Genomic DNA, 13,047 nt, shown 5'->3' on the forward strand with positions numbered 1-13,047 from the left:
TTCAATTTTATCGTTTCTCTTGCCTAATTTTCCTTATTTTAAAATTCGTATAATTTTTTGTTGCTTCATGTTTTGTTCTCAATCTGTTTCCTGGACTCTCTATGCTGTGGTATGCCGAACGTCGCGAACGCTGGACCAAAAATTAACGCTCGTAGCGTGGCGCTTTTCTTGCCTGTGGTTACCGCCGACTGAAGGCCAAGGCCATTGACTTAACAATGAACATTGTAGACAGTCTGATTAAACTAAAGCCTAGTATGGGTTCCATCGCGATCAACAAGGTCATCTTCTCTCGTTAGAAACCTTGACAGGGAGCTAGAGCTGTATCATTAATTGGGCGTGCTACTTGATGCTCTACATTATTTGGAATACTACAATGAAACGCGGTAGCTATCTGCTATCCCATGTTGTTGTCTCGCTTGAATATTTTGTTAAAAAGGCCGTGCTTACCTTGTAAGAATTGTGAATTACATTTTTTTCTTTTTTTTTTGTTACATGAGATAGCATTTGACTCGATCAGCTGTCGCACGTTTTATCCGTTGAACGCACCACATGTAAATAATGCATGCGGGTTAGGCTCCAGTAATTTTTCATTCAAAAACATGCGTGTTCTTTAAGGCTTATTCATGTTTTTTATTATATTTCCTCCAGGTTGAGCCTGCGTGTTGCCCCGCCCCAACTGTCCTCCACAACTCGTCGGGACTTCGCTCCCCTGAGCACAACTTCGACACTTCAGCGGGCGTCCCACGGAACCAGTCAATCTGGACATCACTTCCCATCACCTACATCCTCACTGCTATCGTAGCGACCAACTCCTCTGGCAGGAGCCCAGATTTTCTTGGTCGTAGACCTCTCACGGAATATTCGAGTAATTCGAGCACCTCGCAACTAAAGTTATTAAACGCAACATCTGAGCCCTCTTCCATTGACTGGAAAAGGCCCTCAGAGAACCCAACTACTGATGAACGAAGCTTCCATTGGCTACACGTTGTCAAGACTGTCATTTGGGTGTTGGTTCTACTCTACATTTCAGTAGTTATCGGCAAAATTGCAATACTCGTAAGTCACACGTTCGCATTCATACGTTTTTTTTAGATTGAGAGTTAATTTGATTTTTTTCTTCTACGTCGAACAGCAAAGCTTGAAACGTCTCGGTATTTTTTATTTATGTTTTAAAATTAGTTTATCCTCGTAATGTCAAGTCTGTATTGTCTAATGTACTATGCAACTTTATGCAACATTGAGCGCGGGAAATACTTTGCAAAATTATAAAATTGTTGAGCAGAAATAACTGCAGACATAAATTATATATAGATAGGCAATCATTTTTGCGGATGAAACTATTCAATGCATAAGTTGACAAATTATTTTATTCGAAAAGTTTACATTCTTTAACCATAATGCAGTTTTAAAGCCACTCTCTGGGATATTAGCTGAAGAGCCCTTACCTACAGGCGATGGTGACCGCAGTGGAGTGTCGGCGCATCGCCCCCAACCCTGCCAACAAACTCGAGGGGATGCCGCCTGTTACTCCCGTCAACTTCCTCATCTCAGGGGAAAATGACGGTAAAGTTTGGGAATGCAATTAAAGAATACTAATATCATGTACGTAGTTTTCATTCTATTAATTTGACACGAGGTATCAACTTGGGTGCATAGAAGCGAGTCTAAAAACATGACGGGTTTTCTTAATTGAATAATAGGAGGCAATAATCTTCCATGCAACTTCTTGCTATCACATTTCTGTGTCATAAATATGCCTATATAAAATTGAACTTCATCTTTTCTCTTCAATTTCCTATCACATTTAATAACACAAGAGATCCAGCTTTTCGCAGGTACTCCTCGCCGTAAGGTTGGGCTCAGGTCTGTTCGAAAGTAGCGTCGGCTCGGGCATTGCGGCAGCCACGCAGCCTGACCTTTTGGCGACTGAGGGCTAAGTGGTGACCTGCGAGCTCTGGATCGTTGATATGCACCCACGTTATCTTATTTAGGTCGGGGTCCGGTCGACCAACGCTCTGTATCTCAGCAAGTGGATCAACAGACGCTTCTAACTGTACAGTGTATAGCCTCGATGTCAATGATGTCAGCCTGTAGACGTAGTACTTGGAAACCTAATCTGGCAGCGCTTGGAGCCAAACAACGTTGTTAAAATCGTCATACTATTATTATTTAAAAGCACTTCATTCTTCTACCCGGCTGAATCCATGGCTATCTCCACCGCTGATTATGACCTGGATCGATCAACCACAAGATGATTCTTTCAGTAAAGAATTAGCTTTGGTTATCAAAAGATAATATTGTCAAAATTGTAATTGTATACATTGTTTGCTGGTTTGAGTAAATGACTGAATAATGATAAAAAAAACATTGATCTCACATAACGATTAATAAACCATCGCATTTTAGGTTTGGTTGTTGAACCAGCTAGCTCAAAAGTTTTGATATAGAGAAAATGTTGAGTCCACTATATGATTTACTGAATGAGTCCACTATATGCAAGTTACACAAACTATCTTCATTTGCTCGAACTATCTTCAATTTATGGCATTACACCACATATCCTACATACGTTAACGGGTCCGAAATATCATTTGAGGCTACTTCAACCAACATGAACCGAGTTCTGGTCGGTCGTGAATCTTTTGTATGTACACTACACTTCCGTTTGCTGTCCGAATAAGACGCTTGTATTCATCACACATTTATCAAGTTTTGCCATGTAAAAAAATGAACAAAAATGTATTCAAATTGCATTTATAATTTATCATTTGAGCTATACCAGTTAAAGGGCATAATTTTAATGTCATTAACTTAAATACATGCTACAGTGGGAGCAGGAGACCTTCTGTTGCTGCTCGAGCTGATACGTATTTTCACCTGAGATTTTAATTGCGTGATACGTTTATTATACGTGAATTTTTCTTGTGTGTGCAGGTAAAATGCAGCAATGGGGCCCGGGAGACTGGATGAGGCCGTTGGGAGGCGTCGAGATGATGTTCGCCATCGGTGGGTGGCTGAGAAGCCTCAACACCGTCCAGGCTGTCTACGTCACCTCCGAGAAGCCCTTGACACGGCAGCTTGTTCGTCAGGCTCTTGATCTTCTGGTGCTGTGAGTTTCTAATAGTGATAATAGTATTCGTTGTAGGGTTTGAATGGTGTAGCGTGAAGTGTAAAGTTTTATCCTGTGAGCCTTGAAGCTTGTTAGAGCGCACCGAATTTTTCTTAGCTTATACAAGCTTTCGCCTTTTGAAACCTGAATTGTATGATTTTGCTTAAAAATGAATTAACATCATGGTCAATTGAATATCTTTTCGTTCATACTAATGCGTTTTTTTCTACTTCTGTCATCCTGGGTTTTTTATTATAATCCTATCAAAACGAACCATTCTTGATGACATCACGACAATTTGACGAGCTGAAGGATGTTTAAGATGCAATTGTTGGTCTAACGCGTAATCTTGCCACAATGGTGGAAATTTCTTGGAATAAGTCCTTGTTCTTTAACAATTAACCATTTTCCTAACTAAAACGTCATCATTTTCTCCCAGACGCATCCCCGTATTGAGCACGTGCATCGACCGTCGAGGCACTCGCTTCTGGTACAAGCGGATGGCACAAACTGTCATCGACTTCGAAGTTTGTGACGAAGACACCGCGAAAGTTCTTTTCGATGTCCAGGCTTCCTCTTACAACCTCAGCACTGGACCTCTTTGGAAAGTAAGAATGGTGCGCATGCGTCCCGACGAAGAAAGTCCACGTGGAGTGGTCGACGAAAACCAGACAATGATTGCTTTCGGGATTCTACACGTCATCACTGATGCCACAACAAACCTCATCATCTGCAAGGAGCTTGTCAATATCATCAACGACTTGCTGCAAAATCGTCCCATTTCATCCCCGTCCTATACATTGAGCGCCCCTCACGCGGAGCCCTTGGTAGACTCCACGAAAAGCTACCTACTAGCGTACTTCTGGAAGCGCTTTTTCAAAGTCATCGTCTTTGACTTCAACAAAAAGACGACGTTCAAGGGTCTCGTTCCGCTTCCCAAGAATTATGCAGTAGAGACGCGAGTGAAAAAGCACGTGTTCCCCGAAGACGTCACAAGCAACCTCATTAAAAAGTGCAAAGAAAACAGCGTTACAGTACATTCCTTCTTAGTGACTGTTGCCAACGTTGCCTACTACGACGTGGCACGGCAGAGGACCAAAGAGAATGTCGAGGAAGTCAACATGTACTATACTGATTGCATCAACCTTCGACGTTTCTACCCTCAGCAAGAAAAAGAACACATCGGGTGTCACATCACGATGTACGAACAAAAGGCGACTGTGTCAGCAGCAAAAATGGTGGACTTTTGGGGGACGGCTAAGACAATTAAAGAAAAACTTCATCAAGACATCGCCCAGAAAACTTGCCTCAAAGTTATCCCAATAATTAAGTGGGCTACCATAATCTTCCCCTTCAACATTTACCGCAACCGCAAGCGAGCCTGCAACATCACTGACAGCCACTACATCACAACCAATATGGGCGATGTGACAGAATTAGTGGGAACTTCTGATGCCAAAGATCCAGTACATATTAGCGACATTTATAGATCCGTCAACGGCGAGCAGGCTGGTCACCTTTTCACCTACACCTGCCACACATTTAGAAAACGTTTATACGTCTCTATCGATTACTGCGGCAATAAAATGACAGACACCCAAGCCACTGAGTTTTTTAACGACATGATCCAGAAAATAACCAACTTGGCCACAAACGGTACCTTGAAGTGAAGCAATCGCCCCTGCAGCGACTAGGAACGACCTGCAATGATGTCCCAGTCTGGTTTAATTTTTCTGTTTTTTTACCGCCATTGGATTACTTAAAGCTTAGCCTTTTTCTGCTGGTCGAAGAGGCTGAAGAATAAACAAGACTCAGTCATGCGGCCGTAAACATTGTTGTTTGTATAAATATTATACCTAGTGAAAAACTGCTTGTTTTCTTTCGTCTCTAATTGACAGAGTCTCTTTTTTTGTGTTTGAAGTGTACATAATCGGTGTCGTCAAGAAGGGAAATTAAGGTCTCACTCGAAGGTCATATATATTTTGCTTAACTATTCTGATCTTGAGCGTGAGATGATCATCACTCACTCATCGCAATGATCATTCCCTGTTGTTCATAATTCATCATTTGTGTGTCAGCGCTTGTGTACCTGGAGCAGTGGTTGGGAGCACGGAGCCGTAACTGGCTTAATGTGTCATTACGATTAAGTTTGCCGTACTTGATGGGAGGAAACATCATTTATGTGAATATGTGCATTTAAAAATAAATAATTTAATAATTTAAAGAAAAAAGGCATCAGAAATCTGATAAAATATTGTGAGAAATTTACATCAACTCTTCGTATCGATGAAATAGTTTGATGAGCTTCGGCCTTCGAAGCTGCTCGAAGAGCACATTTTTTCCTTGTCTGGAGTTGCAAAAATGAAATTTGAATGATACCTGCTAATTTAAAGGATTGAGATAAATTACGTGAGAGGGGCTTCAAATTCCGCGCCTTGCTTTCTTCCTTATCTGATCTCATTCGTCAAATGTGCTTGCAAGTCAATTTACCGCGCCTGAATTTGGGCTGCGTTTTAGATAATTTAGTAACTTCACTCCTACAGCCCACCGTCGGTCTCTAGACTTGCACTATATCAGTGGTCAAGGTGAAGAGTAAACAGTTACATGCTAATGTATTGCATTCTATCGCTCTTGTAGCCTGTAGCTTCATGTATAATCTCGTCTTGTATAATTATCCTGTCAAGAATACAGACGATAAAACCTCTGACCTATCTCACGGCAAAAATTGACTGCAATTTGAGGCTTCGACAAGTTGGTCTTGAACTCGAAAACATAAGCATGAAAATATTTTTTTATAAATAATACGCACAATTTATAGCTCGAATATTATCTATTACATATTGTGCACGATTGTCCATAGCATACGTATCTGAAAGGCCAAATGGAATCGAAATGCAAACTTGTGTATAGTTTTATTGATTACTTTGTATTCAATCATTTTGTTACATATTATTACCAGCAATATATAAGCAACTAAAAACCCGCGTTTTTTTACTGCCTTGGCTAATTTTTTGTTTTAAATTTTAAAAGTTGTTAGCGATTCATAATATTCAACTCGGATGTTCGTTGTGCTATTTGTCACAGCAATGCTACGAAAATAAGACAAATTCTCTCCACACATGAAATACGATTCGGCTACCTAAACATCTCCAACCGAATATAGACACTTCTGCGAACTGGCCTGCGCACTCGAATGCAAAACCTAACTTGACGTTTAACTCTTCAACTCTTCCAGCCATAAATCCATCAATAACGAACGGATTTCATTCAAATTTTTAAATTAAGTAGATATTATCAATAATTTGTGGACGGATTTATTTCAGATTTTTCCATCAATTACTTTTTTATTAATACGGTAAACCTAACTTCATTTTCAACTCTTTCAGTCACAAATCCATCAATAATTAATGAACGGATTTTATTCATATATGAACATTAAGTAGATATTATCAATCATTTGTGGACGGATTTATTTCAGATTTTTACATCAGTTACTTTTTTATTAATACGGAAAACCTAACTTCATTTTCAACTCTTCCAGCCATAAATCCGTAAATGCCGAACGGATTTCATTCAAATTTGAAAATTAAGTAGATATTATCAATAGTTTGTGGACGGATTTCTTTCAGATTTTTACATCAATTACTTTTTTATTAATACGGAAAACCTAACTTCATTTTCAACTATTCCAGCCATAAATCCATCAATAAAACTCGCCCAGCCACAAATCCATCAATACTGAAAGGATTTCATTCAAATTTGAAAAATAACTAGATATTATCAATGCGCTGTGGAAGTATTTATTTCAGATTTTTATATTAATTAGTTTTTTATTAATACGGAAAACCTAACTTTATGTTCATGTCCCCCAGCCATAAATCCATCAATACTGAACGGATTTCATTCAAATTTAAAAAATAAGTAGATATTATCAATGCGCTGTGGAGGTATTTATTTATGATTTTTACATCAATTAGTTTTTATTAATACGGAAAACCCAACTTCACGTACACCTCGTAGGTTGGGTCCTAGTCAGGTAAAGTTTCAGTATTTTGTAGCATTAAAAAATAACTATGCTCTCTTTAACCTAATCTGCGAGTTGGCGTATGTAATCGATGCGACTGATAAAGCTTCTGCACAGGTACTCTTACATTTCTGAATCTGATGAAAAGAGAATAATTTGGTGCAAATCACGGTAGTCGAATTGAGTTTCCTCAATGCTAAAGCCATTTAAATACTTCATAAATTAGCGAAAATCATAAGAATCCGATTGCCAGAAGCAGAACCTTGTTCCTTCTTTGAACGGAACATCACCAGATATGAGGTAGGACAAATAATGCGTTCAAATGTCATATATGCATTTATACTGCGTCCTGCTGATAGTTCTACAGTTCTGCTGAAAGTTCGCGCAAATTTATTCTGCTCAAAACTTTTTTGCCGGTTTTCTAAGAGCTCTACATAGTTTTGGGCTAATTGCCAAACCTATATCATCTGGCAACATTTGTGTGGAAAAAGAGGATGCCGCGGAGTGTAGTGCTTAAAATACATCACATTAGATATATTCAATATAGTCGTTTTAAAGTAGTTTCGCCAAGGAACCATCTCATCTGGAGCCAAATTATCAGGTAAGTTTCGAATACTTTAGGGCATTTATCTTTCATTCAAAATGGGGTTGTATGGCTAGAGTCTCGACTGGTCATCTTGATTGATTGGCTGCATAGCCATAGAACTTAAAAGTCAAAATAAATTTTCCCTTTTCTACGACGCCAGCCATCAAATTGAGAAATTCAATTACACAAGCACTGCCCTGGATGTAATGGACCATCATGATTCCTGCCTTCCGGAACGTAGCCTTCAACACTTCAAGCCGTCCGTATCTAGGCCGTGGGTCAAACCAGCCCTCGGTCGAACAGGCACTTGTCGAAGGACGATAAACTTTGGAATAGAACTATGCTATCTGAAACCTAACCACATATGCGGTGAACGAAAAATTACGTAATTTAACGATGCCTGGAAGTCATATTCGATCCGCGGCCTTGTGGTGCACGGCAGGTGGTGGTCAAGGCCGGAAGAGGACAAAGCCGAGTGGTGCACGGCTGATTGGTGTAGGTCCGGAGAGATCCAAGGCGTTCGATTCAGGGCTTATTGGTGTACAAAATTGGTGGTGCACGGCTGCGCTCCCGAACTGTCATTATCACAGTGAAATTTAAATAAAGGCAGTTTACAAATTTTCCTGTGAGAAGTACACAACAAAAGGCCAAAATGATATCATAAAAAGTAGTGTCAATACGGGAGACACAATCCGAGCACAGAACATGACCCAGTACGCATGAGTCCACTTGTTTTCGTTCTCTTCCATGGCCATCTTGGCGAGAAGCACATCATAGAGACTGTTAAGTTCAAGCGGCTTCACTTGCCGTAGTCTGGATAATGGCCTCGAGCTCAAAGTGGACAAGCGCCGAGAACGCGTTTCGTCGTCGCCAACCAGCAACGCCCTGATGATTGTGTTCACGATCACGTGTAGGATCGAGTGTGTGAGGCAGAAGCACATCCACACATCGATGGCACGGATGGAGCTGCTATTGGGGCTATTGGAAACAATTATCATCCACATGATTAAAAAGGATATAACAGTGAATGTGCTCGATAAGAGACGGTATTCATGGGGATCTTTCACCCACAATAAGATGCTGTTCAGCATAAGTAAAAGAAACGAGGGAATGAAGACAACGACTACGTAGAACCCGGTAAGCCGTTTGACGTGAATCTTTAACACTGCTTGTGAGAAGCCAATGGAATCTTGTTGGCTTCCCCACCCTTTTATCAGCACTTTAAGAACAATGAAGTGGGGAATGAACCCAGGAGGCGGAGCTGCTGAAAGTGACTTAAGGGAATAATTTTCATACTTCGTCTTGAAGTTTATTTCGCATACGTGTTGCTCAAACGGGAAGAATGTCATATACTCGCCGCCGCAGTCCAACGAGTGAACAGACAGTCTGGTCAAACGAAGTGTCACGTTCCTGAGAAGTTTATCTGTGAAGGAAGGCCCGTAAATTTGTTTTAATGAAAGCAATTAACGTTACTAGTGAAGCTGCATGCAAAAGGGTTGCCTGAACACAAGAAAATTAAAATTTATTGCAGTCACTTTTCTTGTTATTTGAAAATTCATAAAAAAATGGATTACTGAACACGAGTAAATTGACAATATATCAATATAATCTCTTTTTGTATTTGAAAATACATGCAAAATGGTTTCCAGAATACCTGAAAATGAAAATTTATCGCAATCAATATCTTATAATTTATTTCGGATAATTAATGATATTACTTGAAAAATATCTAATAAACGCGGAATTACTCATCTCATTTTTTGAAATTCCTAAATGAATAAGAATTAATATAATAAGACTTCCTGGATAAGCCTTGATCGACAAAAGCTAAACTCATGCTAAACCCTCATTGTGTAATTGTGTTCCATTAAAAATTTTGATAGGCAATTGGAAAGGTGAACTTCAACTAAGAAACATGTCCAAATTACCTCCTGATAAGTCGACTCCGCTGAATGAAGCTGTCTGTGAGGTGACGACCGTGAGCAAGGAAGGATTGTCGCACTCCTGTCCTATGCAAGAATCTGCTTTAGGAGGAAGCCCCTCTGGAATGATCGAAGGTTTCCACGCAGCGAAAGAGTCCGGTAGCCTTGAGGAATGCCCATGCTTGATGCTGGGGAACTCAGTTTCAGTGTTGGTCCATGTCATGCTCAGCTTGATCACAGCTTGCAATGGTTCGTCTGATTTTTTGATCAATCGCAGCACTTCAACATCAAAGTCCACTTCGGCAGGTTTTGAATTTATCGAATTTATTTTTTCAGTTGGTTGAGAGGATTTCTGAGCAGCCGTGATTTGATGTGTTGTACAAGATATTTCGTCGCTGCCATCGTCGCAGTCTCTGACTTGGTCACATATTTTTTCAGGTAAAATGCAAGATCCTGAAGCGCACCACGTCTGAGTATTGCTGCAGCTGTTAAATGATATTAATAGTTCAACTTCTTTACCTTTTTCATCCCAATTTTCTTTGACAGTCCACATTCTCGACCCAATTATTTTCTTGTTTTGCAGTTCAGCCAAAGTTGTTCCTCTAAAAGAACTTTTCAAAATCCATTTATCTTTTTTATGTTCTATTACGTGCCCTTCGACACCTTGGAAATAAAAATAATTATTATCAGAGGCTGCAGCAATGAAAGCCAACTCTGTTTCATCTCCAAGGTAGGCCCATCGCATGTAGAAGACCGTCCTTGTCTTCCTCAAACTACATAGGGCGCAATGCTGTGAGGCGCAAGGAAAGACTGAACGCTCTAGTGCTGCAGTGATGGCATAGCAAGCTCCTGCTGAGGCGCTGGTCTGATCAGTCCGCTGGACAATCCAGCTTCCTCGTCCGTTCTCAAAACACTGGCCTGAATAATCGGCTAAACAAGTTCTCACTGATTCTAGGTTTCTTTCATTAAGAATATCAACCATATCAATATCTAGTGATGCGCAGAAAGAATAAGCTTCCGAAAATGTAAAGGCAACCTCGACTACAATGATTTCAGAATTTGTACTGGTACATGGAAAGCTTCTATCTTGGCTCAGCGATTTTGAAATTTCCCCATGATGATCCCAGTGTACCCTTTTGGGTTGAATGTTTAGTGAGCGACAAGACATTAAAATTTTTATATCTTGATGCGTTAGAACTTCGTGCCACACTTCAGGAATTGAAATGTCTCCCACAAACCTGCCATTGGTTTCGATATTTTCACCTCTTCGCGCACTCTCCGCGCCAATATTGATGATGAAATTGTCCAATAAATTCCTAGTAATGTTCTTTTCTTGCGCAACAACGCCACCAACCACGACATGTGAAAAGTTTGAAGCTACAACCAAGCACACGTGCGTCCAATTCAAAACACCCACATTCAATTCGGGCACCTGCGTCCTGAATGTAAAGTTTTCGTCTCTAACAAGAACTTGTCCGCGCGGTGTTACACCTGAAGAAAGAAAATACGCAAGGTGTATTTTTGAACAAATTTTGACCAGAGAACCGTGAATAGTACTCACACTTCAAGAAGGCCTCATCCCAAAAGAGTTGAAATTTCCCCACTTGAAAAATTCGTCAAAGCGATAATGTTTAGCAAATTCAGATGCAATGCATTATTTCAAATGATAAATTGAACCCACCTACAGTGATGTGAGTTGAAGTGTTCCTATCAAATATCTGCATGAAGACAGTGAGAGGAACTCTGTAGTAGTGCAATCTGAAGTGTGCACACGCGGTGATGCCCCGGGGATTAGGCAAGGACCGATCCTCAGTGCTTGAGGTCACGTTCCCTCTGAAAAACGGCGTTGAAGGATCCGAGGGAGGTGCGTATGTTGTGTACAGCTCACTCGCAACAAGCATGTTGGTGATGAAACCTGAAAGTTAGTAGATTGAGCATTGCACGAGCCAAGTTAATCAGGTCAAGTTCATTTTGATTGATTCCTGCATAAAATACCGCTCGTAGTAGGGGTTAAATTATTGAATTATCTGATTTAAAAATTAATGAAGTGCCCATACAGTGAAGTAAACTCGTTTCTCCATTTCACGAGGCTGCCAACTGATACGGTCATGACAATAGTCGAAAGAAAAAAAATAGCACTTATGACATTACTTGCGTTTTTATTGATAATTTTGAAGCTGTTAAAGCTTTTTAATTTGCCTTTATGCCTGCTGCGGTGTAGATAAAAGCGATTACTATTCTCCCCACTTGAAATATCCTAATTCCTTTATTACAATTGAAATATATAGACACGCTAGAAAAGCCAATATATCACAACTATCCTTCATTTTACGAGATGAATGATGAGAAAATTATAATAATCGATAGACATGCGCACCCGTCAAGAAGACGAACAGCATCATCGAAGCCATGTTTCGCCGCCAGACGCGTGAGTAGGAAGAATGATGGTCTTAGCTCGCTTGCAGCACTCCAGCGGGCACTCGCTGTACAAAACTCGCAGCGCTTGTGCTGTCAGAAGAGTGAGGATGAAAGTCTTAGCGGACACTTTAGAAAACTTAGAGCACTTGCAAGAAGAAAAGTCTCACACATCAAATAAATATTTACTGTAACCTCCCATTCCTTTCTTTTTAGGCTGGCTTATTCTTTACATAAAAGAAGTTAATTGATATTTATTAAATATATTCTTTGCAAAGAATTCTATATGGGCTGATTTTTATTGACGAAGTCAAACATTTACATAGGGGTAGTCGTGCTTTCCCAATTTGTACTTAATCGTAACGTCGATTAAATTAAATATAACGTGTATTCAGCCATATATGACTGACTATTTTCTGTATATAATAGGACTGAATATAACGGTCAGGTACCGGAATATGTAATACGGACTCTGTTCATGGCGGGGTAACAGCTCTATTGAGCTCCACAAACGAGCACGCATTCGCAATGAGATCAACTTTTCACAAGAGCTAAGCACGTGTGATGTCAACCGACGCATTAATATTTTAAACTTCTAGATACAGTTAATTTCAGTTAGTTTTATTTACAGTTGCAGTTTATTCTTAGGTTACGTGTAATGTTACCTAAGATTAAGTTTCAATGTTAATGCAATTACTACTTCAGCAGGTATGACACTAGGAAGCAGTACAAAATTCATCCATTTCTACATTGGTGCTGTACCTCCTTTTTCTTTTTTTATTTTGAGCCAAAAACTAAGATCTAATGCTTGTCGAGCAAAGAACATGCGTGTTACTGTAGAACGTGTAGAACATATGCGTGTGTACTCTCTAATGCAGCTGATACCATTTAACTTTATATGTAAAAAAATCTTCACAATTAATTCAAATAAAAAATGTCTGTTATAAATACAGCCATCCTCAAGTGTTCCGTCTTACACTGAATGAAATTA

The 13,047-nt window shown here is 39.8% G+C and overlaps 2 protein-coding genes across 2 annotated transcripts in view; one reads left to right on the forward strand and one right to left on the reverse strand.

Moving 5' to 3' along the window:
- The window catches only part of LOC108682092, a 30,979-nt gene extending 25,663 nt beyond the window's left edge, over positions 1-5,316 (forward strand). The window contains exons 2-5 of the mRNA XM_018171203.2: positions 649-1,056; positions 1,452-1,563; positions 2,935-3,109; positions 3,549-5,316. Of these exons, the coding sequence (XP_018026692.1) occupies positions 649-1,056; positions 1,452-1,563; positions 2,935-3,109; positions 3,549-4,779 (1,926 nt within the window). The 3' untranslated portion in view covers positions 4,780-5,316. The remainder of the gene's footprint in view (positions 1-648; positions 1,057-1,451; positions 1,564-2,934; positions 3,110-3,548) is intronic.
- A 3,014-nt stretch (positions 5,317-8,330) lies between these two features.
- On the reverse strand, positions 8,331-11,092 carry LOC125178409. Its single transcript, XM_047882079.1, has 3 exons — positions 10,588-11,092; positions 9,648-10,110; positions 8,331-9,142 (listed from the first exon to the last, which is right to left on the reverse strand). The coding sequence occupies exons 1-3, from the start codon at positions 10,807-10,809 to the stop codon at positions 8,331-8,333; spliced, it is 1,497 nt and encodes a 498-aa protein (XP_047738035.1). The 5' UTR covers positions 10,810-11,092.
- Between the last annotated feature and the right edge of the window lie 1,955 nt (positions 11,093-13,047).

This window comes from Hyalella azteca, unplaced genomic scaffold (genome assembly GCF_000764305.2).
Source record: "Hyalella azteca isolate HAZT.00-mixed unplaced genomic scaffold, Hazt_2.0.2 contig9603, whole genome shotgun sequence".
NCBI classification, from domain to species: domain Eukaryota; kingdom Metazoa; phylum Arthropoda; class Malacostraca; order Amphipoda; family Hyalellidae; genus Hyalella; species Hyalella azteca.

Bases quoted from the DNA above. Each gene is read 5' to 3' on its own strand.
- LOC125178409 (XM_047882079.1), bottom strand. From the start codon at position 10,809: ATGTCTTGTCGCTCACTAAACATTCAACCCAAAAGGGTACACTGGGAT. The intron at 10,111-10,587 runs GTGAGAACTTGT...AGCAATACTCAG, and splicing joins ATGAAAGAAACCTAGAATCA to ACGTGGTGCGCTTCAGGATC. The intron at 9,143-9,647 runs GTAATTTGGACA...CTTCCTTCACAG, and splicing joins CGGAGTCGACTTATCAGGAG to ATAAACTTCTCAGGAACGTG.